General features: G+C 45.5%; 1 protein-coding gene across 1 annotated transcript in view; it reads right to left on the reverse strand.

Annotated features, from left to right (window-relative positions):
- Positions 1 to 1,495: 1,495 nt before the first annotated feature.
- The window catches only part of GMPR (guanosine monophosphate reductase), a 47,311-nt gene continuing 20,933 nt past the window's right edge, over positions 1,496 to 27,873 (reverse strand). Inside the window, exons 7-9 of the mRNA XM_082043866.1 lie at positions 23,266 to 23,308; positions 16,950 to 17,109; positions 1,496 to 6,476 (exon numbers count right to left, since the gene is read on the reverse strand). Of these exons, the coding sequence (XP_081899992.1) occupies positions 6,296 to 6,476; positions 16,950 to 17,109; positions 23,266 to 23,308 (384 nt within the window). The 3' untranslated portion in view covers positions 1,496 to 6,295. The remainder of the gene's footprint in view (positions 6,477 to 16,949; positions 17,110 to 23,265; positions 23,309 to 27,873) is intronic.

A 27,873-nucleotide genomic window follows, 5' to 3' on the forward strand; every position in this document is an offset into this window, starting at 1 on the left:
CATTGGAAGTGTTGTTCACGGCGAGCGTTAGTCAGTCAGTTGTTGAAGCCACCATGGCTGTACTACGGGATTGCTGACGAGCAGAAACTTCAGGGCCCAGATCCTCGACCGGCACGGAGCTGGTGTGGGACCACCAGGCTCCCCGGGCAGCCCCACTCTGCCCCCTCACAGCCATCCTACCCTGGCGTTTGCTTTAAAAAGTCCAGGACCCGTGTATTCACCCTTTGAACGTGCTGTGCAGCGCTCCTGGCCGAGGCAGTCGCGTTGGGGTCTGGGTAGCCAAGGGCAAAATGGGCCTGGGGCAGCTGCGGGGGGCTCGGTCTGTGTCTTCTGCCTGGCCGTCGGGCTGGCCTCGTGGCGAAGTCACTCATCTGTTAAGGCATAGATGCAACTCTTCACAACAGTCAGCTAATGTTGAAACTCACTAATGTATGTATTTGCTTTTTTTGTTTGTTTTTTTTTTTTTTGGATAATATATTAACTTGTGGAACACTGTTCTTTTCACAGTGTTACAAAACGGGGCGGGGAGGGGGGGGGAGTGGGGGAGGATTTCCCAACCTTTTTCAGTTTGGGTGAGCTACTGAAAATCATTTTGTACTAGCTATGTCACCGCTCCCAGCAGCCAGCGGCAGCGCTTGGCGCGCGGCCGTGCCGGGTGAAGGTTTAGCCATTCTACAGCAGTAGTTTTTTAAAGTTTTTTTTTTCTTATTTTTTTGTTGTTGGTTTTTTTTTTTTGGTTTTTTTTGTTTTTCTTAAATGGTCTGGTTGTTGCAAATCACACTTCCAGTGTAGTTCCTTAGTGTAGGCCCAGTAAAAGGGATATCGCAGCTTTGTGTTGGGGAGAAATTGAGCTGACATGGCCAGTACAAAGGAGAAATAGGGAGGGAATAACGTTTTGCACCTTATTGAAAAGAGGAGAAGATTTTAAGTGCATACAGACATAGTTAAGAGCTTTTATTGTGACAGGAGAACTTTTTTCCATATGCGTGCATACTCTCTGTAATTCCAGTGTAAAATATTGTACTTGCACTAGCTTTTTTAAAACAAATATTAAAAAAAATGGAAGAATTCATATTCTATTTTCTAATGGTGGTGTGTCTATTTGTAGGATACACTCGCGTCTGTTTATTGAATTTTATGGTCCCTTTCTTTGATGGTGCTTGCAGGTTTTCTAGGTAGAAATTATTTCATTATTATAATAAAACAATGTTTGATTCAAAATTTGAACAAAATTGTTTTAAAGAAATTGTCTGTATACCAGTACAAGTTTATTGTTTCAGTATACTCGTACTAATAAAATAACAGTGCCAATTGCAAATGTGTGTTTTGTCGTTATGAGTTATAACTGTGTGAGAGCTTTCCTAGGGAAGTAATTTGTCCAATTGAATTCCCCCCCGCTCCCCCACCAGCAGTGCATTGTAGAGCGTTTGCCTTTATTTGTCACAATGTGGAAATGCACGCATACCCATCCAGGGCCATAAAACCCTCTGCAAACTTCCAGAGTTAAGCTCTTTATTGCATAACAAAACTTTCCATGTACAACTTTCAAACACTTTAAATGATGGTGCCACGTGCACCAGAGGCGCTGCGCACACACCGAGGTTGCCACCTCGGCAGGGCCGAGCAGGGCCAGAAAACATCAAACACTCATCGGCTCTTTTTTGGCCGATTACACAGAAGCGCTTGACAGATATCGCAGGCAACACCAAGGAGTTTTGGACTCTGAATTATTTATTTATGTATGAAAACTCCAACCAGTAAACACTGTGTCAAGTAAATGCTGGGGAGGGCTCACTTTAACAGCTGCACGACCGCAAGCAAAGCAAAGGCAGCAGGGGAAGGTCCGTGCTGTGTTTAGGGGTGCAGAGCTGTGCCAGCATCTAACCCAGATGTGCTGCGGCCCCTCTGCCCCTGGGCAGCCCACAGGGGAGTGCTCGGCCCTCTCCTGCCTGCTGGCTCTGGCTGCTGCAGAGAGCACTCTGCTCTTCTCGGGCCTTGGCTTTTGGGGTTTATTGTATACAAGCAAGGCCAAACCTGGCACTGGTTGCAGAGGCCCTCCTGGCTCCAACAAAGAACTTTTGGTATAAAACAGATACTAGCAACTAGAAAGCAACAGCCCCCCAGGGTGGAGAGGTGGGAGGCGGTGATGGACAGATGCTGTATGTACACTGGCCAAAAGCTGTAGCAACAAGTCTGTTCAAGACAGTGGAGCTCAACAGGTATTACCTAGGGAGTGCTTGGTTCGGAAAACTCAATGTGTCTGTGACTGGAGAACACCAGCCCCCTGTCCCAGCACGGTGGGGCTTGGCTAATTGCTGCTGTGTTTCTTGCTCACCCCCATCCTTTCTCCCACTCTGTTGACTAGCTGAAAAGCGCACACAGGCACACTTCATATGGGAAAAGCTCCTCCACAGGTAAGCAGAGACTCTTCCTGCCCCTGCTGACAACTCTTCACATTTACAGGGTGAGCTCATCCTACATTCACACACACCTCCGTCCCCTGCAATGCCCTAAGGTGAGTACAAAGCTGCACAGAAGAGCACGGCCAAAGCCCCTGCCCCATGGCTGATGGGGGTGAGGCAGCTGTGCTAATGAGCAGAGGAGGAGGCCTGCACTCGCTGGATTCATGTACTTGTTTCTTTCAGAGCAAAGAGACGTGCCTGGCTTGTGTGGCAGCCTGCAGGATGCTGGCTAAAGGCCCACTCCTTAAACAGGCTGGGCTTACGCCCATGAGGAGGTCTACAGGTGTGCTCCACGCAGTCACTTGGGCGTGAGCGCGGCCGCTGCCGTGCCAAGCACTCCCTCCCCAAGGAGCGTTCAGGTAAGTCAGGCTGCACGGGTACAGGGACCAGCCAGCCCACCCTGCACAAGGTGCTGCAGCAAGGGGACTCCAGAATGAGGGTGGGTGTTTTACAAGTCCTTATGTTTCAAGAAGCCAGAGACGGACTCACTCAGCAGGTATTGCTTTGATAATGTAACATTGCCCTTTTCAGCACCCTGCTTGTTGGGTTTTGGTACACTGCAGAGCCAGTGGGCCGAACCTCAACATTGCTCTTGAGTGCTCAACAGTTGCCTGGCTGGGAGAAGCAGGCATGAGCTCAGCCTGTGGCGCAGATTGTCACATTCACAGTGTTCCTCTAGACAGGCGGGGGTTGGGGTGGCAGGATTAAAGAAGACCAGTTCATGCACAATCACCCAACACTACGCTTTTACGAATGACACTTCCCACAGAAGGACACCAAGTAACAAAGAACCTGGTTAAATGAAGTGAGGTAGATCTACAAATGGCACGTGGCATTTATCAGTAGTCGTGGTTTTTGCTGGGACCATCCTGGCAAGCATAGCGTGCCCTCTGCCCCCTCTCTGCCCCCAGTTCCTTGCAAGAGTGGCAGTGGACTTGAGCAGGGCTCAGCACCTGGGGCTAAGTGAAGATTAGAGCAACTACTAGAGCACAGGACTGGGTGTTAAACGAGGGCTCCAGCTCTTCTTTTTTTTTTGTTTGTTTTTCCATTTTCCATCCTGTCTGAGAGCTGGACATGTGCAGTGTAAATGGTGAGCGCTGACTTAGTTGGGGGTTATCCCTGAACAAAACTGGCATATAACGTGAGACAGGTGAGATGCAGCTGATTTCTCTCTCCCATTTGCTTTGGAGGCAGGAGAAGAAAACATGCTGCTTATCCAGATGATGGTAAGAGCTGCCATTTAGAAAAACCAACTACCTTAATTCAAAGCTTTATCAGTAATTATTTTTAGCATTAATGTCATTCACAGCCTGGAGAATTTGGGGGGACAAAATAAGATTAGCTTATCCCCATCCATTGCTATGAATCACCAGTCAGTCAGAGGTAAGTGTGCAAGGGGAAGGAAAGTGTGTGCCTAAGAGTGGCCCCAGGCCAGGCTGGCTGTATAAGGGTGCAACCTGCCTGGGGAGGCCACCCCCCTTGTCCCCAGCGCCTGCCCTTCAGAAAAGAAACTATTCCAGAGACATGTCATGAAGCTGCTCTGTTCAGTGTGCGTATGATCTTTTTTTAAAAAAATGTTTACAAATATATATATTTTTACATATGTATATGCATTCTTACATTCTGTTTAGAAATGTAGCTAAAAAAAAAGTAGAAAAGCACTAGCGAGAGTAGGCGTGAGACCAGCAGACTGCTGCACTTCCCACGTGTGAAGGCACGAGTGTGGAGAGACAGCTCTGGTCAGGCCTGCAATGTGACGGTCTAACCCCACTCCTGACCAAGGTGTTCATTTGCCTTTGTACCCTAACCCTTTACTTCACATAGATAAAGGAACAGCGACCTCCTACAGCTGTACCAATGCAGAGTAGTAATACTACCCGTTACTAATACTCTGGGCTTAGTGCAGGTAAGAGCAGGGTGTGGCCCACATTGGGGTTTGTGATAAAGGAGCCTGGCAACTTCTTAACATGATGCTTTCAGGCTGGAGGGAATAGAGATCCAATCTTTTGCTCTTAGGGCCTGCTTCTCTTCTACGTTCAGGTCACTTTATGGTATGCGCACAGCACAAATGGTCCTTAAAGCCAGCACAAGCATCACCTGTGCTCACATTAAGGCCATTATTCACCTCCAAAGGAGAGGAAGGGGTCATACCACCATTAAGAATTATTTCCTATATGTTAAATGGAAGACATTTAGAATACCAGGCTATTGGGAAGACGTTCTGTGCTTTTTCTAATGTGCACAACATACTTCAAAATCAGCGGGGATCAGCCTGTGGCCTAGATTTGCTCCTCAGCATGGTCAGTTGTACCACTCCTTGTGCATGGCTTTTTGAGCAGTCCAGCATACAAATTTAATTCTAGAGTTTCTTTGCTATTTCTCTTCCTACAGGTCACTCTTTTGCTTTTCAAAGGAAGCCTGCCTCTTTCCACAGGTATCTACGGGAGAGGAAAGTAAAGCTCTGAAGTACTGAAGTAACATCTGCTGTATTACAATCTCAGCAGCACTTTAAAGTAAGTGGCCAGGCATTATTAATTCATTGGTGCTCACTTTTACATCATTTATAACGAGCTAGTGTGGTATTCATGTGGATGCAATGTGTATTTCCAAAGAAATTTCTTTGTGATTTATCTATTAATTAGCGGGCCATTACACTTTATTAAAGTGTTACCCAGAGTCTTAAACATTCATTACTGCCTTTAGAGCAAATGCTTTAACTCCATCTCAGCCTACCAGTGTCTTGCAATCAGGCTATTCTGCCAAAAGCTCTGTATTGCTTTTCATGGTGTCAAAGACCGCAGAAGAGTGGTACCAAATAACCAAAAGTAAATTTGATGCCTCTGGCCTCAGTCACCTGGCCACAGACAATGCATGTCGCAGCATTTTTATGTCTTTGTTAAATGCGTATGAACAGGCTAGGGAACAGGCAGGGCTGCAGAGAAGCCTCCCCTTGGTGGATTACTGTTGTTGAGTTTCAATGTCTTAAAAATCTGTTCACAGAGAGCAGGTAAAGGCAGGAACCCAAGTAATTCAATAACTGCATGCACGAAAAAGCAGGCAAGCTCTGAGCTTTTGTCTCCTGAATGATCTCCACGGATGGGGACAAGGGGGACAGCACAAGTTGGCTACATTCAATGCCACCTTCTCTGAAGAGGCAAAAAACATTGAATAGGGAGACTGAAGTAAGAATGGCAGAACCAGCCCTGTGAACTGAGAGTGAAAAAGATCTGGCATTTTTATCCTCACAGTAAGAAGTCACCAGTAAGCAGGCCTCATCCACTATCCACCTCTGGCACCCTGCAGGCTGGCAGCGATGCCACAAACATCTATGCTTTTGCCAGAACAAAAATGAACAGAATTTGATTTTTGATTTCACCACGCAATTCCTTGAATCTTTTTCAGCCTGCAATTTCAGGAGGGTGCACCACCAAAAACTGTGGTAGCTGACAAGTCAGTCTTTAAAAAGGGAATGTGTGTGATGTGTGCAGGCATAACAGCCATGTCTGTATAAACCAATTCCTTGTTAATTGATGTTTCAGCAGCTATTTATCAGAGGGAGAAAAAAACGGGTGAAGAAATGTTGATCGAAAAATAAAATAGGCACAACAACAAAAGATGAGGCTATTGCATTTTGAACCAATGGCACTGGGTTAATAGCAAAGCCTTCCCCTTCCAAATCCAAGCCATAGCCCCTCCAATGGCTATGACGCTGCCATCCTGAGAGAGAGGAGAGTTTGCCACTAACAGAACATGGAGGAGAAGACAAAACACAACAGCAGCCCTTCCTACTCCTCTCCTCCGCCCCTCTCTCTCCAGTTCCCCCCAGACCTGGGCTAAGAGAAGACCTGGCTGTGCTGCTGGGTGACCCTGATAAACGTTGTTCTCCTGCTCAGTTCCTTGAGTTTGGCAGCTCCCACGTAGGTGCAGGTGGAGCGCAGCCCGCCGAGGATGTCCAGGATGGTGAGTTCCACATCTCCTCTGTATGGTACCTCCACAGTTTTGCCCTCTGAAGCCCTGGAGAAGAGATTGGTTACTGCATTTGTGTCCAGAGGCAAAACATATAGTGCGTTTACTGGAGCAATGTGGAGCTTAATACTCTGCATGCTGCAGTTTACAAACATTGCCCCAGCTTTACTGCTTGTTTCCCTGTTGCTTCTTGGTGCTCTCAAGCACTATGCTTCAGCTCCAGTCACCACCAATACTGGGAACTAGTGGCAGACAAATCTTGTAGATGCCCCAAAAGCCCATGAGTGTATGTATGGATCTGCCCCTTCCTTCCTTCCTTCCTTCCTTCCTTCCTTCCTTCCTTCCTTCCTTCCTTCCTTCCTTCCTTCCTTCCTTCCTTCCTTCCTTCCTTCCTTCCTCCCTTCCTCCCTTCCTCCCTTCCTCCCTTCCTCCCTTCCTCCCTTCCTCCCTTCCTCCCTCCCTCCCTCCCTCCCTCCCTCCCTCCCTTCCTCCCTCCCTTCCTTCCTTCCTTCCTAGCCAAGCTTCCCGTTTATCCAAAGGTTAATTTGACCTCGAGAACTGCAAGGTTTGAAGTATAAGGAATGGCCAGGCTCAGGCAACTGGCAGAAATATTGGAGGTGGTTCTCAGCAGGCACCCCTCAGCACAGCTCTACAGAGGCTTCACAGCCCCCGGGCTCTGTCCCATGTCACTGACCAGACACTGTCTCCTACCTCTGATTCTCCAGAGCCCACAGAGATGGAGTGGGAAACCTGTTACGGAAACCTGCTGCAAAGCTGTCTCCTGCAGCTATAGGGGAGCTACCACAGTTCAGAGCCAGACAAAAAGACCAGAAAAAACAACAGTGCTGTCAATACTGTCAAGTACAGGCACATGCCAGCACAGATTTCACTGTTCCCAAAAGCACATCTGAAGAGCTAAATGATGGAAGAACGCAGGCAAATAACTTTCACTCCTTCCCCTTCAGCTTTTTCCAGCCTCATGCTCAGCAATTCCTGCAGCTGAGCTCCCCAGTCACCAGCAGATCTCACAGAATCATGGTATGTCCTGAACTGGAAGAGATACACAAGGATCATCGAGGAGGCTTTACAGCAAGCTTGTTCTGCCCGGCATGCTGGCTTCTTTGGAGAGGTAGGTTTGGGGCGGGGGGAGGGAGTTGCTCTCCTTCTCCCCTACAAAACAGAGGCAGAAATCACGGCAGGGATCTGTCATTGTTGTAAATGTGGCTTTATTTACTTTTCCCTTAAACGAGTTGTCTAGGGAATAGGGCAAGAAAGAACGGGCGTGCCTGTTTGGAGGCAAATAATTAACAACAGCAACAGTGGCTATGTGGAGGTACTTCAGTGTGAGCCTGGCTATATTTCATCTTGTTAGTTTAAATGTGAGGTCAAAGCCCTGGGGACACAATAAAGGAGAAGTGATAATATGCCATGTGAAAAAGGAACCATGATTAATCTTCCTACATCTGATGAGTAACTGACTCTTTTCTTGAAACTCTTAAAGAAACGCTGTAATAAGCAGCCAATGGAAAATGTATGTTCCACTGCCCTCACAGACTGCACAGGGTTCACTGGTGTGCTGCATGGCCTGTGCTGCTGGGAGTTCACATGCTTTTATTTTCAGCTCCAGTGCCATCAGAAGAGAAGGCCTGGTCCACAAAACAACACAAAAGTAATGAAACTACCATTCTGCAGCTTGGTTTTCGGCCATGCCCACCTCCTCCACTCAAAGTTGGGAGGTTCTGCTTGGCCTCTGGGAACCTTCCTGTGAGACTGAGAGACATCACACATCTGGGAATTGGGGAATCCAGTGCAAATTTTATCTACCAGATCCTGCTGTCTGAAGAGTTCTGCATGCTGTATTGGGCAAGAAAAGCAGGGTTTACTGCATTCGTGCATGACTGCCCATTCAGTTCATGCATAAGTGTCCAATTAATTTATGCATGAATGCCTCATCTGTTCAAACTTGAGTGAGTGCCCCATTAATTCGTGCACAAGCAGCATGTGGGGCTTAAGTTACAGTGTTTTGATATCAGAGAGCTGATTGCAAACATAAGCAGCCCCAGTTACAGTGGTTCAACAGACCTCCAGAGATGGGAACATCATTGCTCCCAAAAGTACAAACACTTGGAGGTCCTTTTTTCAGAGAAGAATTACAGAAATGTGGAACACTTACAGCCACTGCCCCTGGGAGATGTCCCTGTAGTGGCTGTGGTGGTGTTAGGAAGCTGGAGTTTGTGGGATGCCACTTTTGGCTTTGGAGACCAAAACCTACAGAAGTGGTGAACACTAATGACACAGCCCCAAAGCTCTGAGAGCTAGACAGCTGCTACTGCTCTTCTGGTATCATCTAAGCTGGTGTGATGTCCTGCTGATCAAGGAGTGACCTATATATACCATACCAGGGGAAGCATGCTGGAAGAGAGGTGTGAGATTAACTCCACAGAAAATGCTGAGAGTTCAGTTTTAAGTTCATCCTTGAAAAAAAGCGTCAAAAAGGGCTGAAAATTCTCCATGCTCCCACCCTACACATTGGGAATAAAAGATGTTCCAGATGGAAAAGGAGTAGTATAGGATGGAAGTGGGACAGAAATAACAGAGCTGTGAGTTAAGCAACTGTGACAGTGCACTGTCAGCAAGTTTGCTGATGACACCAAGCTGGGAGGAGTGGCTGACACACCAGAAGGCTGTGCTGCCATCCAGCGAGACCTGGACAGGCTGGAGAGTTGAGCGGGGAAAAATTTAATGAAACTCTTACAAGGGAAACAAGGGAAAGTGTAGAGTCTTGCATCTGGGCAGGAACAACCCCAGGCTCCAGTATAAGTTGGGGAATGACCTGTTGGAGAGCAGTGTAAGGGAAATGGACATGGGGGTCCTGGTGGACAGCAGGATGGCCATGAGCCAGCACTGTGCCCTTGTGGCCAAGAAGGTCAATGGCACCCTGGGGTGTATTACAAGGGGGGTGGTTAGTAGGTCGAGAGAGGTTCTCCTCCTCTCCCTCTACTCTGGCCTGGTGAGACCGCATCTGAAATACTGTGTCCAGTTCTGGGCCCCTCAGTTCAAGAAGAACAGGGAACTGCTGGAGAGGGTCCAGCACAGGGCACCAAAGATGTAGTCTGGTCCAGGGGTGGGGTCTGTGATAAGTATGTAACTAAGCTGTAATGTTAACCCCTGTAACGTGGTGCCCACACTGGAGGACTGACACTTCAGTAAGTGTACTGTCGCAGGATGAATCCCTACTGTCTGGTCCAAAGGCAGGAAGAGTGGAGTTTATAACTTATGTACATTAAGATTGTGAGGATGTTGAAAGGGTTCACAATGGATTAACATTCAAAGATATGTGCTTTGCAGAGGTGAGGAGTGCCATACAGGCCATAAATTGCTGGGCTTACTGCATTCTTGTGTGACTCCCAAATAAAGTCATGCATAAGCACTGAACAAATCCATGCATGAGTGCCCAGTTAATTGTTGCCTAAGCATGCAATTAGTTCATGCCCACATAACTTATGCCCAAGCAACTTGTTAGTACACACGTGTGCCCAACTTGTTAATGCATGGGCACCCAGTTAATTTACATATAAGCACCCAATGGTTACACATATGGGTGCTGTGTTGGGCATATATGGTAGAGTTTGGTTGCCGGCATGACCTGTGTTGGAGTAGGCCGTGATCTGCTTCATGACAGTCACAGAGACAGTTCCACCTGGCTCTGATAACGGTGTGAACCACCAAGACTTCAGCCAGTCGGGGAAGCACATAACACCTCTGCTCAAGTGTATTTAAGAAATAGCAGCAGCCACTGGGAGAGGAGACACACTTGAAGAGACATGCAGCTGGAGATGCATTCCCAAAAGGAGGTGCTCCATGCCAAAGGTATGCACTCCCAAAGGGACAGTAGTAGTAGTCTCTGGGTGATCCATGCCAAAGCAGGGGTGACCCATGATGAGCAGGCACAGTAAGAAAGGGTGGCAGACAGAAACCACTACACATGTGACCACAATGTCTTGTGCCACCCCCTTCCTCACTGGAGGAACTGGGACAGAGTGGGACCTGTGGTAAAAGGGTAGTTGAGAGATGGAGGGGCGAAGAGAGGTGTCTGGCTTAAGTGGAGTCTGGAAGAGGGGGAAGAAAGGTGTTTGCTTATGCGTTTAATTATCCAGTGATCTGAAGTTTGTGTGAGTTTGCAATAAAGGAAACTAAGCAAAAAAACCCCATGTCAAGACTGTTTTGCCAGTAACAAATGCCTGTGTGCTGGCTGTGCATGGATTACAAGGGGTGTCACAAAAGCTGGCACATTTGGCAGAGGGCTGCATCAGCAAGTCGGCAGAAACTGTTGAGGGATTTGCAGCTCTGACATCTCTCCTGGAGTTATGACCCAAAATGAATCCTTTCTCAGAAAAGAAAGGTGAAGATGGAACAACTGGGACTCCCAACAGCTGGGAAAGGTGTGCTCACGTCCTCCCAGCAAAGACTCTCTGTCTCTCACTAGCCGGGGAATGGTGACCAGAAAGGAAGAACTATTTGCTTTAGATTTTTCACTCAGGGTCCAATCTGCAGTGTGCCACATAACTCCGGGTCAGCTCAAGCCTGCTGCTGGCATGGAGAGATGTGCATAGTGGGTGGGAATCCTGGTAGGGTGGATGGGGTGAAGCCCTGGGATTGTGCTCTGTGAGCCCACCAAATGTGGGTCAGGAGAGAGGGGTCAGGCTGCCCTGGCCTGAAGCAACCATGGAAGTGGAGCATTTAAGAAGTGGCAGAAATTGGGGGCAGGTCTTCCGGGCCATCATTTGGGATACAGAAAAAGACAGCAAGTAGCAGCCAGCTGCTGGTGCTATTCTGCCTCTGTGGCCCAAATTCTACCCTACAGCTACTATGAAGTGCCAAAACTCAGTAGCAACTGTGAATTGCTGAGTGACCACAGCAGAACTGTGGTGTTCACACAAAACCTGTGAAATCTCAGAAGGGTTAACAAAAGCAAATTGGCTCTAACTGAACAATACTGCCTGTGGTCTCTGTTCCTGCTTGCCTTCTTTCTTTTCTCCCATAAAAGCAGCTTAATAATTGCCTTTCAGAAATTCCCAGCTCTGATCTGTGTTCCTCATGGAAGGAGGTAAAAATAAACCAATACATAAATGACATAAAAGTAATGAAACTGGGTACACAGATTTCATACAAAATTAAATGGGATCAACTTGACATATTCATTACAAAAACAATTACTCTCATGACTTTATTCCCTGCTACAGCCACCTCAATTTTAGGCTACAGCGTGTCAATTTTAATTCAACTGTTTGCTGGAGGCTCAGAGTCTCCAGCCAAAATGTGTAATTTTGAGAAGAGGAAGTTAAGTGACAAGTAGTCTGATTCTGCGGGGGGCTGACCACACTGAGCTCCCCACTGTTTGAATAAAACATTGTGAGTGCTCGGGCTCTTCCAAAGACAAAACAGCTTATTGGGGTCACCAATACAGATTTACAGCTGGGCTTTTAAAATGCACATAGAGAAGCCTCACTGACTTGACCCATTTGGGGCATGCAGCATTTAAAATGCTGAGTTAGAATCCTTTTGGTTCAAGTTTGCTGTAAGCTAAACTAGTGAGTGACTAAATTTCATGTAGCTTTTCCTACAAGAGTAATTAAAAGCCAAGCCTTGCCCTCTTTCCAATTGTCCCTTCAATGCCCAGCACATTTACAGTGCTGCATAACCAACTGCTGCTATTTTTACACTACAGTGACACTCTTTGTGCTGGGACAGGCCAAGCAAGACCAAGACTAAGGCTGGTATGGTCAGCTCTGAGTTGTGGTGCAACATGAACTAGATGAGAATCAGCTCCTTCACAGTTAACAGCCAAGGCTCACAGATTTAACGCTTGGAGCTGTTGTAGCGAGCTGCAGACTGGGGCTCCTTCCACGTTACATTTTAGTGGCACAAAACGGCAGTAACTCAAGAGGGACTAAAAATTTCAGATGGTGCTTCCACTGCCTTGTTGCTGAGGTTTCAGAACTTCATCCCCAGGGGACTCTAACACCAGGATGCAAATAAAAACACAGCTATGAAACAAGCAGAATTTGTGTAGCATTGTCAAAAAGGAATTGAAAGCGTCTAGACTGAGCCAAATACAGCACCTTTTCTGTACATCCTTTATTCCTACAAGACATAAGACTTGTACTATAGCTCATTTTTAAGGAGGACCAGTGTCAACTAATTCTCCTGTTGGCTAAAAATTTTGTTGCCAGATCACACAGACAGCTAGCTAGGTGGAGCAGAGTTTAATAGCTGCCTTAGTCCTTTGGCCCACTGGACAGCAAGCTTTCTCAAACCTTTCTGCAACTTTCACTAGCTCTGTGGTGGCCAGGCCCTAAATGACTATGTTGTACAGAGATCCATGCAGCATGCTTGTGCTGCTCTGTGTTCTGTCAGGGAGCTGCCATTAACCGCCTGCCTGACTAGCATCAGGCCTTTCCATCGCTCCAGCTGACACAAGCAGAGGGTAGCATGGGACAGTGAGTTATTGTAATACAGATAAAAGGTTGCCAGCACCTCTATGTCACTGGCAGTTGCCACTTTTAAATTATGAGATAACTACCAGTGCTATCTACTCAGGCCATTTGTTCAGAGGTTTTGATGACAAGCAGATTTCGCTGGGGGACAAAAAAGGTCCCAAAACTGTGCACTGCTTCTGGGAACTGGCATATGAAGCCAGAGGGAATCAAAGCTCAGACGTATGCAGCACATCTTTCTGGTGCACTGTTTAAGCTTGTCTCAGATGCAGATAGATTCCTGTGCAGCTCTTTCTTCTGCAAATAAGCACTTGTGCTTGAAAACAAAAGCACAGCCTACAGTGCCAAAAGAGCTTTGCAAGCCAGCCAGGTGGGGAGCCAGTCACACAGGTTGCTTCCCTAAGCAATCTACTGGTGTCCTGGTTTTGTTGAAAACAAGACCAGTTTCTCTTTTAGTGAATATTCCTTTCAGCTAAGTTCTTCTAAGTAACTGCAGTTTTCTGAATTTGAATGCATGTGTTTGCAGACAGGAGCTGATAACGTAAATGGTATGCAAGGTCACTGATAAAAATGCACATCTCATAAGTGAGAGGGGCATATTTGCAAGGAGGGGGTGAAGAGAACAGGTGACTAAAATTGACTTGAGTATTCCATTCCATCCACGTCATACATAAAAGTGGGAGGTCCCAAGGGTCTCGCTCTCTTCAACTATGGCTGGCACCTGAAGAGGACCCTGCCTGCCGTCTCTGTGATCTGAGGCCTGGCTCCAGACCCTGAATCCAGTTCCGGTTTGCTGCAGAGTCCAGCCCAGGACTTCTGAGTGCCTGCCCTGCAGCTGCTGGAGCTGGCTGAGCTGCCCCAGGAAACTCAAGATTTGTTTTGTATATTTTGCATTATTTTCTCTATTTTATTAGTACCATTAGTAAAGCATTTTTAAACTTTTTTTCCAACTTGCAAGTCTCTCTCTTCTCTTTTCCTCCTATTCCCTTTCCTTGGTGTGGAGGGCTGGGTGGGTGGGGGGCCCGGTTAAGAGAAAGCATCTGCCACGGTTTATTGTCACCCTGCAGTAAACACTGACAGATTGATTGGCGTCCAACGTGGGGCTCGAAAGCATTAAAATTTGGCACAAAAAGGGGTAAAATTTGGAGATTTTGGTGTTCTTACTGCTGTGATGTACTTTGAATTTTCTTGGCACGGTGCCAACTCATAGGGTTGACATACAGGTCTGTGTGCTTTGGACATTATCTAGTAGTATTAAAGTAGATTGAATTACATTGGTTTAAAGATGCTGTGGCCTAAATTGTATCAGTTACTCTCCACAGTGTGTTCTGCAGTACCTTATGTGTGCTGGGCATATTTCAATAATAGGTTCATGCATTTTATTACATCTGGAAACTGGACAATGGTGATAATTTTACTGTGTGTTTTGGCACTGGTTTATTTTATTATACTCCAGCTGATAATGAATTTATACACGTTATTGTTGTATCTAGAGAAACCTCCAGTAGAGATTAAAGAGAAATACACCTACGTGTTTTCTAATTGGATGAGCCAATCTATAGAAAAGCTGACTAACAATACCTTTTCCTTTTACATTGGGACAGATTACAGATGTTTTTGAGAGCTTTGAATACCCCTGGAGCTTTGATCGTGCTTTGTTGGTATTGTCAGGTTTGCTGAATGTGTATCAGTTCGCACTAGTGATAAGAGAGATGAGGTTAAAGAGGATTGTGTCTTTTTTTACTCCTGAGACTTACGTGGCATCTACTGAAGCCTCAGCAAGACGCACAGTTGGCGGCTCCACACAGAGCAAGGCAGCAAAAGCTACGGCTACAGTGCCCGTAGCCACTGCCCCCCCGACTGCTGCTTCTTCAGCCTCAGCAACTGCCAAGGCACCTCCAGCTCCCACACAGAGCAAAGCTGCCAAAGTCACTGCCCCCCGACTGCAGACATTGTTGCTTATCCAGCCTCAAAGACTAACAAGGCAACTACTGTACCACCCCCACACTGTGCACCACTGCTGCTGCTGCAACCACAACAGCCACTGTAATTATGCCAATGCTGGTGACAATCATTTAGACTCTGGAAATAAATCAAGAGATGGTGAGCCCATGTCAGCATCAGTTGCTGGTTGTAAGAGAGTCACAAGAAGGACTACTCGTGCTGCAGATGATGGCCAAGGGGTATCATCAACACAAGGAGGAGAGGAAGTGACCACTCAATCCTTTTCTACAAGTGAGCTGAGAAAGATGCAAAAAGACTTCAGTCATCATGAAGGTGAGAATGTTAGATCTTGACAAAACTCACCATAAGCTTTTTTGTCCTTGAAAAACTCTTTACTATCATGTCTCATCCCTATGTCCAACTGATTTTCTTTACCTCAGAACTCATCCTCAGAAAGTAGTATTGAACCAGACTGTGTCTAGTAGGCACAGACTATCTAGTAGGCACAGTGTGGCGTCCACAAGCTCTCAGTTTCCCCATTTTCACATAGGCTTCTCTTTCAATGAGCCTAGGTTTTCTGCCAGATCAGGAAAGCTAAAGGCTTCTCTCCTGCACAACATCTACCACTAGCCTTCCTTAGTCTCCAGCATTATTGCAGTCTAGGTGCTCATAATAAATACCTGGGGGAATTTAGGCCAAAAGCAACAAGTCTTACCACTTTGTAAAGTGCTAGGTGAACTAGTGAACATTTTTATGGTACATTTTAACTCTTCAGAAATCTCAAAGACCACGACAAGAGCCAATGTCAGGGTGAAGGACAAGAGGCAGGATCAAAGATGCCTTCTATCTAGCATGATGTATGGGATTGCCATGGTTCTGTCTATCAGCATGCCTCTGTGTCAAAGTGTGAGTTGCATTTTGTTTTGTGGATTCCATTCCACTTCACATTCTGCACTGTCACCTTCACAGTGCTGCAACTCTTACTCACGGCAGCAGCTGGACATACTGGGTTGAACCCACATGCTGGAGCAGTTGTAGCAGAACAAGGGCAAGAAAACCCATCAATCCTGAATGCCTGAACAGTAGGTAAGATCACTGGCTCCAAGACCCAAACAAACAGCAGCTTATCAGATGGGACCAGAGTCTCAAGCTACCTCAAAAGAGGAGAAGAATCAAAAGGGACCCCTCAATAAACCAGTGTATACTGTAAGACAGGAAACATTCTCTAACAAAGTATACATGCTACAGGCAGTGACGGTACCTGCCACCAATAAGAGAAAGAGGTTTTCTTGAGTCATCTCTTTTGTCAAAAAGTCAAAATTCTCAGTGCATTCTGGAGTAAAATAGCAATGGACAAGAGATTCCTTTGCAAGGCCTGTCTTCCTTTCTCCCCTGCTGAAGATTTTAGCTTAAAACCTAAGCTCTCACATGCTGCATGAATTGGGGCTACTCTGGTGCTCTGTTACCCAAAAAGGGGTGGGAAATCTGTACAGAAGGATTCTGCTGCCTAAGAAGACTGCTCAATAAACACGGGACTCTTGAGGCTACTGCCCTCATTAGTGTTACAGCTCTAAATGAACTCCCTACTGGGGAAAGCCCAGCTGAGCTTTGCCAGTTGACCAGGCATCCGCTTTTTGCAAACAGAAGGGAACATATGGACCAGGAGGAACCCATACACCAACCACCAGGACACCCAACTTGGATAAGCAGAGAGCCAGAAACTGCAGTTTGGTATGCCACGTTCCAGTATTTAACTCATGCACATCCCGAGAGACCCATAAGTCAGAACAGTGCCTAACAACTTCCCAGACCACTGGTGCTGCAGTGACATAATGTTGCACTGGCTCCAACCACGTGAACATGGTTGCTCTCTCTCTTGATAGTCACCCCCAGTTCCTTATCCTTGTCTCCCCCTTGATGTCAGCCCTCCCTCAACTCTGCTGTCGTAAGTGTTGGTAACAGCTTCCTAAATGGGAACAGAGGCATGGACCTGTTTCTAACAGATGCCTTTTGCACAATTCTGCTCCAGAAATTACTGGATAGCTGGCTCACTGTAACTGAGCCTGTGTGGAATTCATACCTGTATTCAGCAACACCTCCTGCATGCTTCTTCATGGCTGTATCAGAGCTCATTCCATAGAAGAGTTTCACCTTCTTGCCATTCTTTTCTATAATCTCTCCAGCACACTGGTCATGGCCCGCAAACATTCCTCCAAGCATGACAAAATCAGCACCGGCTCCTGTGATCAGCAAAGTGACAGGTAAGGAGGCAGGGAAGGGAGAAGAGGCTGAAAGACAATGCAAGAACACAGTGGCCTCCAAAACCAATAGCCGTAAATAGTTCCGTACAGAGTCCCCTCCTGTAATACATGCAGCAAACTTGCAATAAATGCTTTACTGAAGAACTGACACATGCTGAATTGTATTTCTCTGGTATTCAAAATGCAAAGAATCCTCTCCTGTTGTGATGACAAAGATATAGATTACTCCCCTCCACCACACATGCTTTATTTTCAAATTCAGTTTTAACCCTTTACTCATACAGTATCTGAGCACAGTTCCTTATTAACTACTATTGTGAGTGCGGTACTCATAAGCCGTAATTCCCAGGGCTAAGACCTTTTGAGCTCAGTGCTGTACAGAGAAGACAGCTACTACTTCAAGACCTTTCTAGGCTACAAGCTGTGAGTAGGAATGTATCCTGAAGGAAGGCATACTCATGAATATAATGTACTCCTCCCAAGACTGACATAAAACAAGCCATCAGCCACATGCATTCAGTGTAGGTCTGCGTGATCCCTTGTCCAAGAGATCTGGATGGGTCTGCATTTGGTTCCTGTTGTTTAAAATCTCTGGGCTAAGGACCATCACCCCTGGGTTCTGCGGTACTCAGTGTGTACCACAAAGGAGGCCTAACTCATAGCTACAACTCCTAAATATGTTCCAGATACTGAATAACAACACTGAATACTCAATAATACCTGTTCAGTCTGTCCATCTCCCTTGTCTTTGCAATTCATGAAGTCAGTTCCACTGGGACTAAGATCAGGAAGACGGTTTTTGGAATCACTCTTGATTTTCTACTCTGATTTCCAATATTTCCAGCTGGGCTGGAACTACTCCACCAGCAGCTTTTGCTGTGATATTCTGGCATATCTCGTCTTGCTTGGAAAAGTTTGGCTTTTACTCTTTTATGAGCCTGTGGTGACCCATCCCTGAAACAAAGCACTTTCCTGTTCAGACTCTCTGCTTCTTCAGTGTTTATGTGTCAGAACAGGCCTCCCCTCTGCTAAGCTTCTTCACAGAACTGGCAAAAAAACAGGGCTATAAACCTCACTTCACAGAAAGCAGATGAGCCCAAACTAACCACACCCTGTTATGAACATGTCCGAACTCTGGGGAGATCCCAGGCTAGGTAAAGTCTGGAATTAGGATTTGCTCCGATCTCTGTCACTATCCAAACAATAGCCTTGAAATCCAAAGACTAAGTGAAATCATTAACTAGTCTGCTCAGCTTATGCCATCTGTTGAAAAGACAAACCTGAATTTGGGAATATTTTAATCTCAGAATACATGGCAACTGTGGAGTGCGCACTGATTTATAAAAGCCAGTTCCCTCCCTCCACCCCTTTGCCAAAGAGCAGACCTAGCAGCGACGCCTGGGAGCAGAGCACCCAGCTGCTCTGCTGATCTCACCTCCCTTTGCCCAGTTGTTGTTTGAAAGGAACAATATGTCCGTGGTAAAGCAATATTAAAAATGAGGCTTGTGCAAAACTGCTGAGCACATTACAGGCAATATTTATAGCCAGGCACCCATTCAGGCATCTTATCATGCCAGCTACCTGGCAGATTTTTCCTGAGCTTTCTTGTTTCAGGTGGCTGAGTTTTAAAGCCTCAGTTTGAGTCACATCTGATACTACTATTAACCTGCCAAAAACAAAGGGACCGCTCATCCTCCTTTAAGACATTCTTAATTACTGGTGAGGAGTTCCTGTTGTTGCCTGGCACAATCTTGCTCCACCTTTGCAAAACCTAAGTGCCCCGGGAAGCCTAGTTTATGTCCCCTTTATGGGTAGAAGAAAACATGAGGAAGGAGGGATGGATTTGCGATCAAGGTTTCAAGGAGGGGCTTTGAATAAGTCACAGGCTTGCCAAAGGACACACTGGACTCTTTGCTTTGTCAATACTATCCTCCCGATTCCCAGTTCTAGTCTTGTCTCTGGTTATGGGTCTCATAGCCTCCAAATTATTAATGCAAAACAGTCACATGAAATGTACACTTCAGAATCACAGAATTTGGTTCCTGTGCACTTAATGTCTATTATTTTTCTTTTGATTGCGTATTTTGGGAGGAAAGCAAGTATGTTTGGATTACAGGATTGAAACACATCCAACTTGAGTAACTTCTGCGAACTACAACATAATTCATCAAGCTCTTCCAGAAGAGAGCAGCCATGTCACAGCAGACACAGCACGTCTAAACACTGGAATGACACATGCTTACTGCCCTGCAGCTCCAGCAATGACAAGCTCGCATTAGATATATTTTTCCAGTGCTCTCCAGAACTTTCCACCCTGCTTCAGTGTTGCAAAGATGTCTGAAAGTTTCAAGTCTGTTCCACTGCTTTTCTACCAGTTAACATCCAACCAGGAAGCTCTGTTTTTTAGCATGGTCTTTCTTCATTTCTGCATGATGTTCCATGTGACATTTGCAACACCCACCTGCAGTCTTTCATTTTCAAGTACAGATAGACAACGTGCCATTATTTTAGATTGTAGGAGACCAGGAACACCTGGCAACAGCCCCCTAGATAATACAGGATGGGATGGGGTGTGTTGCATACAAGCATCGCAGCTCACCCAGAGTGTGATAGACCTGTCCTCTCTCTACACAATGACACTTCAATGCACTGATGCTGGGGAGGCCTTCGCTGCATATGGGTTGATTTTGCTCACTAGCACTTCTCAGTGGCTTCTCTTTCAAGCGATTACAGAACATGTGTGCTGACGCCAGCCCAATCTTGCAGCACGCACACATTTCTGCTGGATCTGGATGGAGTCCCTCAGACGTCTTTTGTACACCTGATAATACAAGTTACCGATAACCAGATAGGTTCTGCACAAATTCAGCTGGAGTCAGCTTGGATTTGTAGCCTGAGCAGCCCTCCAGACAGATGCAGTGTAAGTTTGCCTGGACCACAGCTCACCCTGGAATCAACATTCACCTGTGCTCCAGCTGAGCCTGCGAGCATTTGCAACAGTAGATGCACACACACAGCTACTGAAAACATGAAAAAAAAAAGCCTGTATGATCTGTTACATATATTTTGGAACCAGTATATGTCCCCAGTTGACCTTTCCACTCAATTTTTCCTTTCTTTTACTTCCCTGCTCCTCTATCTCTTCTCACCACTGCTGTAAGGAGCAGCAGTGTTGTGTTTAAGATGCTGGCATAGGATTCAAAAGGCACATTCTGTTCCTGTCTGTGTCACAAAAATATATGTGACCTCATGCAACTGAACTCAGTATTTCTGTGCTTTGACTTCTCATCTTTAAAAAAGGAGACAGTAGTGCTTCTTTGAGGCATTCTGAGAAACGTGTTCATATTATCAGCCTTTCCAAAGGTGCAATTATGTGAGCTATCCAAGAGCCCAACACAAAGTTATTCGATGCTTTCTCTCATTTCTGCATCAAAACACCTCTTTTCCTCTTAATCAACCTACATCTTTCCACTATCATCTCCAATATCCAGATGGCAGCGACATCTTCAGTTTCCCAAATCCATCCAAAGTTCCCATCCAGCCGTTCCAGAATTCTAGCAATCTCTCCCAAAGTACCTGTAACTCCTGCATTTTTGTCCCCCAACTTTAGACTACCTTGTTTCCCCTGTCAAAACGCCCTGTCTGACTCCTGACACCGGTCAGTGGTGTCACCTGCCACTTGTAAAGCCTCTCAGCATCTCCTTCATGGTTCTTCACAACTCCTCACTTGCACTCAGTACCCTCTACTCCTTCTGTGCCCACGAACTTGCCTCCTCCAGTCACATCTTCAGCCGTTTTTCAATGCTAGTCTTCACATCTGGGACTCCCTTACACTTTTTATGATTCAGATGGCTCTTGTGTCACTGCTTTATAATGAATACATCAACATCCCATTTGTGAAGACTTCACAATGACCCATCAAAACCAGATAGCATAATCATTTTAACCTAAAGTCCCCTCTGTGTGCCTTGTCCATGCTATGTCCAGGCCTCCTATCCTCAGGTGAAACTGTACATCTGTGTGTTTTCACACACAGTTTCTGCTATCCAATATATTTATGTAACTCCTTGCCCCCAAGAGGCTCTCAGCAAGCGCAGAGGTCTGTGCTAGACAATTCAGTATGGGTATCGAGGCTTTGGCCTGTAGAAGCTGGGCATGGAGGCTATCTTCTACATGGCTTACATAGCCAATCACCTCAACAGCATTCAATAAACACCAATAATAATAACAATATCTAGAAGCTTATTTTGCCACCCACTTTAACTAATGCACACCTGGCTCCAGCTAGTCAGATGTTGACAGTAGGTCTATCTCAATTCTATGTAACCAGATACGGTAAGTTTATTGCCTCAGGGTAATCTCTATCAGTTCCAGCCCTGTACCTGTGACACAAGGGTCAGACTGATCTGTCTGGCCTACTGTCAGGGTAGAACTACTGCCTGTATAATCTCAGCTTTCTGATGCTCCTCTGTCCCAGGGAGAACTCGTGGTAGCCTTCAAACACATACCACTGTGAATCCCAGCACCTCCTGACAATCAGCAAGGCCAGAATCTGCCCTTTCACAGGTTTCATGCAAGTTTCTGTTCAGTTAGCCCAAAGAGACAACAAGGACCCTTCAGACTTGCTATAAACGTCACAAAGGAAAACACTTGAAACACTTTGACGTTGGTTCTTGTTCTTTTAACTTCTGGAAACACTGTTGTTGAAGAAAGACCTTTTCCACAGGCCAGGTTTCTGTGCAGGCAGATGGGAATGCAGTGAGGTCACAGTCCCAGTTCACAAGCTCTCAACAACAATGCCAGCAATAATCAGCGAAGTGATGGAGCCAGCAAAAGCCAGGCAGAACAAAGGCCTCATTGCAGGCAGCATGATGTCAGCAAGGGCTGGGCTGAGTCGGGTGTTTTTTTAATACAGCTTTGTTGTCAAAGAGGGTGGATGCCGCTGTTCACCTATGTCAGAATCCCCCAACTGGAAGTATCTATTCCCCATGTCACATTCCCCACTGGGTAATACAAGGGTGCTGTGAAATCCTGTGACTAAGCAGATGCCTTGCTGGTAGCAATCACTCCACAGCTATGCTTAGAATTCTCTAATTAAGCCTTCCTTGTCATCTGACCTGTCTGAAAAGAGGAGCTGTCTGCAAACTTAGAAGACAGATTTTGGTTTCAACCTTTCCAGGAGGCCCGGAGTTTTTCTTGGCAGGCCTGTAATCTGAGTTTAGGCCTGCTCCTGTTTTCCATACTTGCAAAGCCTCCTGCCAAGCAGACATGCTGTAAGCATAATGTGCTAGCTCTTGTATTGTACCACCCTGAAATCCCAATGAGACTGTGCTCTCCCACTGTATTCCAGGTACTACCTCACTGTGACATCTCCAAAGGGTCTGGCATTTTGTAGAGGCCTTTAAATACCCTGTCAGTCCAGGATGTGTTTAGTGCCCGGTTCACATACACTGCTGCAAGGTTATGGCTAAGTGACAATCCTGACCTTGACCACCCACACCAATGTAACTTTCATGCCCAACAAAGAATACCTACATATTAAATTCTCTGTTCTATTAGCAAGAGCGGGTGCAATTCACTGAAGCTCTTGGCATGAGAGCAAAATCTGTTAATTATTAATTCAGATGTTTTAGATATCTGCTCAGCTCTAGGGGATATAGTATAAATAAAATTTCATCCCTTCAAGTGGACAGCTGATCCCAAGAACATCTCCAGGGATCTGGCCTGCCTTTTTGTTTTGTTCTTCTGTCCAACACACATTCCACCATCTCTTCATCCATTCAAGGCCCAGGTCAGCCTCATCTGGCAATGTTACAGGCATCTTTGAACCCTACTCAGAAGAAACTCTTATCGGTTTTCTTTGTATTACTGTCCCAGAGGCTGTATCCCATGCACACCTGCCAGATAGTTTCTAAATAGGACTTTGACCACTGTACATTTTGTGCTGTAGAATTTGGACTGCCTGGTCCAAAGAGCAAATTCATGTCTGGTGTATTAATTTCACTGGAGTCACCCACGGGGACGAATGTAACCTACTGCTGATTAGGCATTCAGGGTGACATCGACTCCTGCATCATTGCTGACGGTGCTGGAGCTGTGCGGGGTGTAACGGGTGGCACCACGCGCTGTCCTTACCAAACGCTTTGGCGACATCTCCTGGGCAGCTGCATCCTCCGTCCTGCACAAAGAAAAGGCGACAGTGAGTGGTAACGAGCCCACTCAGGGACAAAGTGAGCACTGGTGCTCTGAGACCTGCCCCAGAATGGCCTCCTGAACAGAGGAACAGCATGTCAAGAGCTGACTGTGCTCCACTGGCACACATCATCTTGGCTGAGTTTTTAGGGAATCCATATTGTCCTTTCTATTGCTTTTCTTCTTCAGGCTCATTTACTCTACTCTATCAGTCTACTGATAATACCACTCATAACAGCAGAAATGCAAATTCCTGACTGCAATTTCCTAAATCCCATAAAGTGGAAAACAAAAACTCCTCTGATGATCTGAATCATTCCCTGACATTTTAATGAAAGGCTACGTGATGCAGAGGTACCACAAACCCCTACCTTAAACCACCAAAGACTTTTAAAATCACTTTCTCAGCAGTTTACAATCTATTAAAAGGTCACAGTGGGAGGGTGAGGAAATATACCATCAGCTATGTTGGATTTTGATCTGATAATCTCTAAGCAAATTGGGTAATCTAATCTTTCTTAAGCGAAAATGAATCTCTCATACTCCTCATTGTTTGCTATCGGTTTGATTAAGAAACAGCATTTTGAGATCTTTAACATCTTAGAACTGTGTGTTTCGGTTTCAGAGCATAGCAAAGAAGTGGCTGATCACAAGGTTTCAGTTGAGGGGAGGGAAATTATGTATGTGTGATAGGGCTATAAAAAAGGGATGGCACATAGCAGAACTCATCACTTGCTGGGGTTCTTTAGGTTTGTAAAGGTCTGAGCATCAGAGGAAAGATCCTTCTACTGTACACAGCCATTGTACCAAGAGGGCTCCCCATTCCTTTGATGCTCAGGGTCCACTACAGACTGACAACACTTATCCTGTGTTTGAAGCTACTCCCCAGACTTGTGTGGCTACTTTATTTTATCTCACCTCCCTGTTGGCAGAAACACATGCCTGTGTATGACCTGCAGCTGAGCACAGGCAGACACCCCCACCATCAGCCATTTCAGCGATGGCTTTTGCAGGCAGCTGTCAGGAGAACCAAGTGATAGAACCTTTCTGTGCACAGAAAAGGATTCAGACACAAACTAAGCAGCTGGATCCAAAAGTGAGTGGCTTTTCAAAAGGCATCCCACCGTAAATAGTGTGTGGTAGAACTTCAAAGGCTTTTATTCCCTTTACTGATAACCTCTAGCATATTATGCCTTTTGTTGAGCTAGACACTCTGGCTGTCAGCTCCAGAAAGCGGTGCTGGGCTGACAGCTGAATCTCTCCTGCTAAGGGCTATGCTTGTGCGATTCTTTCCCTCTGACAAGTCTGTCAGAGCCTGGAGGAGGGTGTGAGTGTATGTGCACGTGTCAAGGGAGAAAGACCTGAGGTAGAGAGATCTAACAATCTTCAAAGAGTAGTGTCAGGAATTTGCCTGACTCTTACTGTCTGACTGAGACAGGCTGGCTACGAATGTTCTCTGGTAGATGGGTTTCAGTCTGCTCTTGTTGGGTGGCTCAGTGTCTGACTTTTATAATTAAGCCAGTTGTGGCAGTGGTGGAAGCTTTATGCTTTCAGAAGTACCATGAGGATGGAGGCCTTACTGTGTAATCATTAATCATCAGCTTCAAAAAGTATCACTTTGAATGTCAACAAATTACAAAATGATGAGCAGATTAAGAGACTTCCCAAAAGCTCATGAGTTACCATTTAAGATAAAAGGAACTGATGATAATAGCACTTCTTTATCCATAGATGTGTCCACTTCACATAATCAGGTAATTTTAATGATTCACAGAAAGGGAAACAAAAAGGGGACATACTAAGCAGTAATGCCAGAAAATCCTGTATTATAAAGTTCTATGTATTAAACCACTTAATTCCATGTGAAAAATCAAGCACTCTGTCTAGAACATAAGACTGTGCTTCTGCTGCATTCAGCTAGTCCCAAGAGGGGCCGGGGTGTGGACTCAAAATGACTTGTCCAACTGGTGGATTACCGTCATGGAGCTTGTTGCAGGCTCAGCCTTTACCTCAGAGCCCAAGGGAAATGTATGTGCACAAATCCCCTGTGAATTCAGCAGAACCGACACTATCTTGAAGTAGGCCTACTGGAAAGGTTGGCCTTGGGGCCTGTAGAGGGCAGGATTCTGAGATAACTGGGTACTAAGCTGGAGGAGAGAGGAAAATAGCTTTCCAATCAACATAATTATTTTAATGTTACTAAAATAATGTTATTTTCCCCAGTCTTGTTCTCAGAACAGATAAACCATTAAACAACAAAATTTAGCCTGAGGAAAAGAAATATGGTATGGAAAACCAGTATGAACTGGTTGAATATTTAATATTATATGCAAATTATAATAAGCTTGTAACTATGATCTATATGTTTCAAGCAACCTTTATAATAATACACTGTATAACCAGCCCTTCCTACAGTATTAGCAAATATAGTATTTTTAATGCAGAAGATATATAAAGTATGTGGCATATACAGCAGCAGAAACAATACATATGGTGCTTAATTCTGAACTACATATGCTGGGTATACGTCTGTGTTGAAAGTGTTCTGTCTGGAGGAAGAGATGGTATGGCAGTAGCTGGGTGAAGAACCTCTTAGTCATCCTTTCCACTGAAAGCTGGTGGCCATCATGCAGGCAGGGTGAAGGGGAAATAGGGATCTCTGTCAAATGATAGCCAAATGAGAGAGGACACATGGAAGGCTGCTCTCCATTCCCCACATTACTGGCTTACTAGAGTACGTGACTGCCTCTCTATCCAGCAAAGTAGTTCTCTGACCTACAAGAAATAGAAACTTTATCTCAAGTAGGGCGTTTCTGAAGGAGCTCTCCTGCTAAATAGTCTCTCCACTGTAACTTGCTGCTGCAACTTGCTGAGGCCAATGGATTAGCAGGAATGAAAAATGAGACCATTGGCTCCCAGACAAATAGCACAGGAGGGAAACAGTGCCTGTAGCTTAGACAAGGCTTTCCTCTCTTCTTTCAGTGAGTCATGAAAGATTCATTTCTGAGGTGAGTTTTGAGTCTTAAAGATAATTTAGCATGAGGAAAGTAACTATTAATAGTGCAATTTCACCTCCGCTTTCTCTGTGTGACTCTAGAGAGACACCAGACGTTCACTTGGACTATCATGTTTGCCTAAAAACTGTCACCTTCTTTTCAATGTATCAGCTCCAAAACTCATACATGATCACTTCAGCAATAAAAACATGTTTAAAATCCCAGATTGTGCTGCCATCCTAGCAGAACTACTGGATAATGGGCTTCCAGTGTGCTGTGTTCCTTGTAGTGCCTGTACTGTGCTCAGCACCATCACTGTCTCATTCATGAGTGGGGCTCCTTTCCCTTCTCACCTAAGCTGAGACAACAAAAAAGAGGAACAATTCGATGAAGGTACTGGATGAGACAGAAGTGGATGTAAGAAAGCGCCCCAAGGGACTAACCCATATCACACCATCAGCTATAGTCTACATGAAGATAGCTGGTAAGCTTTGAATCTTTCCATATCCTTCCTGCCACTTCCATATCAATGTAATAAAAATCTGCTATTTTCTCCTGCCGAAATGACATAGATGTGTTAATACTCTAACTTTAGGGGTCTCCTTTGGCTCAGGTAAGGTGTGCCGCTTCCTGAAACTACATAATGACAGTAGTGAGACATTTTAAGGGATGCCATGCATACTTGTTGCCACTAGTCGAAATTAAATACTTAGGCTTTCTCCCATACGGTGTTTTTCCCTCAGGAGGATACCTCTCTTTTGTCATACTCTTACCAGAGCTCCGGCAATGACCATACAGTCCAGCCTTTTCTTTCTCCAATCAACACACCAATACCTCTCAGAATGCTGCAGAATTCAGGCATGATATCCTCAGCCTTGCTTTAGTCTCCTTAGCTTGGGTGACAGAGTGGAGTTGTAGTGGTGTTAGAGACCCAGCTACACCTGAAGGGCAAGATGTTGTAGCAGACAGGTATTAAATTGCCCTCTTGTGCTCCCCCTGTAATGGCTAGTGGGTTGATAGGCATGGGCTCACTGGAGCCAACATGATTTAAGCAGGTCAGGAACTGACACATCCACAAAGCAGCAAAGAAGAGGAAGAATAGTACAGAACCATCTGATTTTTCAACAGTCTAAATACACACCCCCTGTTTTCTTGTAAAATCAGGATAATAACATTCCTCTGAGAGTTGCTAGCAGAAAACGATTATTGCAAAACTAGGATAGGTCTCTGAGCACTACTGTTAGAATGACACCTACAGATATCCAGCCTTCATAGTAATGAGTCAGTCTTTCATGCTCTATTGCACACATGTTCTGCTGTCTGCTATAGGCATAAACATTTGTAATACTGCCCAAGTCATAAAAATCACAGACTGCTTTTCTTTTTTTTCTGCAAAATTCAAATAGGGGAGCCATGGAAAGGAGGGAATGCATATGCATTAACAATAAAGAGCAAAAGAGATGTGACTGTAACATATACTGGTTCTCCTGCTCCATTATATCCACAGCTCCAAGAAATACAGTCAAGCCCTTTGCCTATCCACAGTTTGTTCTCC

Source organism: Streptopelia decaocto (assembly GCF_964273445.1).
Source record: "Streptopelia decaocto genome assembly, chromosome: 2".
Taxonomy (NCBI): domain Eukaryota; kingdom Metazoa; phylum Chordata; class Aves; order Columbiformes; family Columbidae; genus Streptopelia; species Streptopelia decaocto.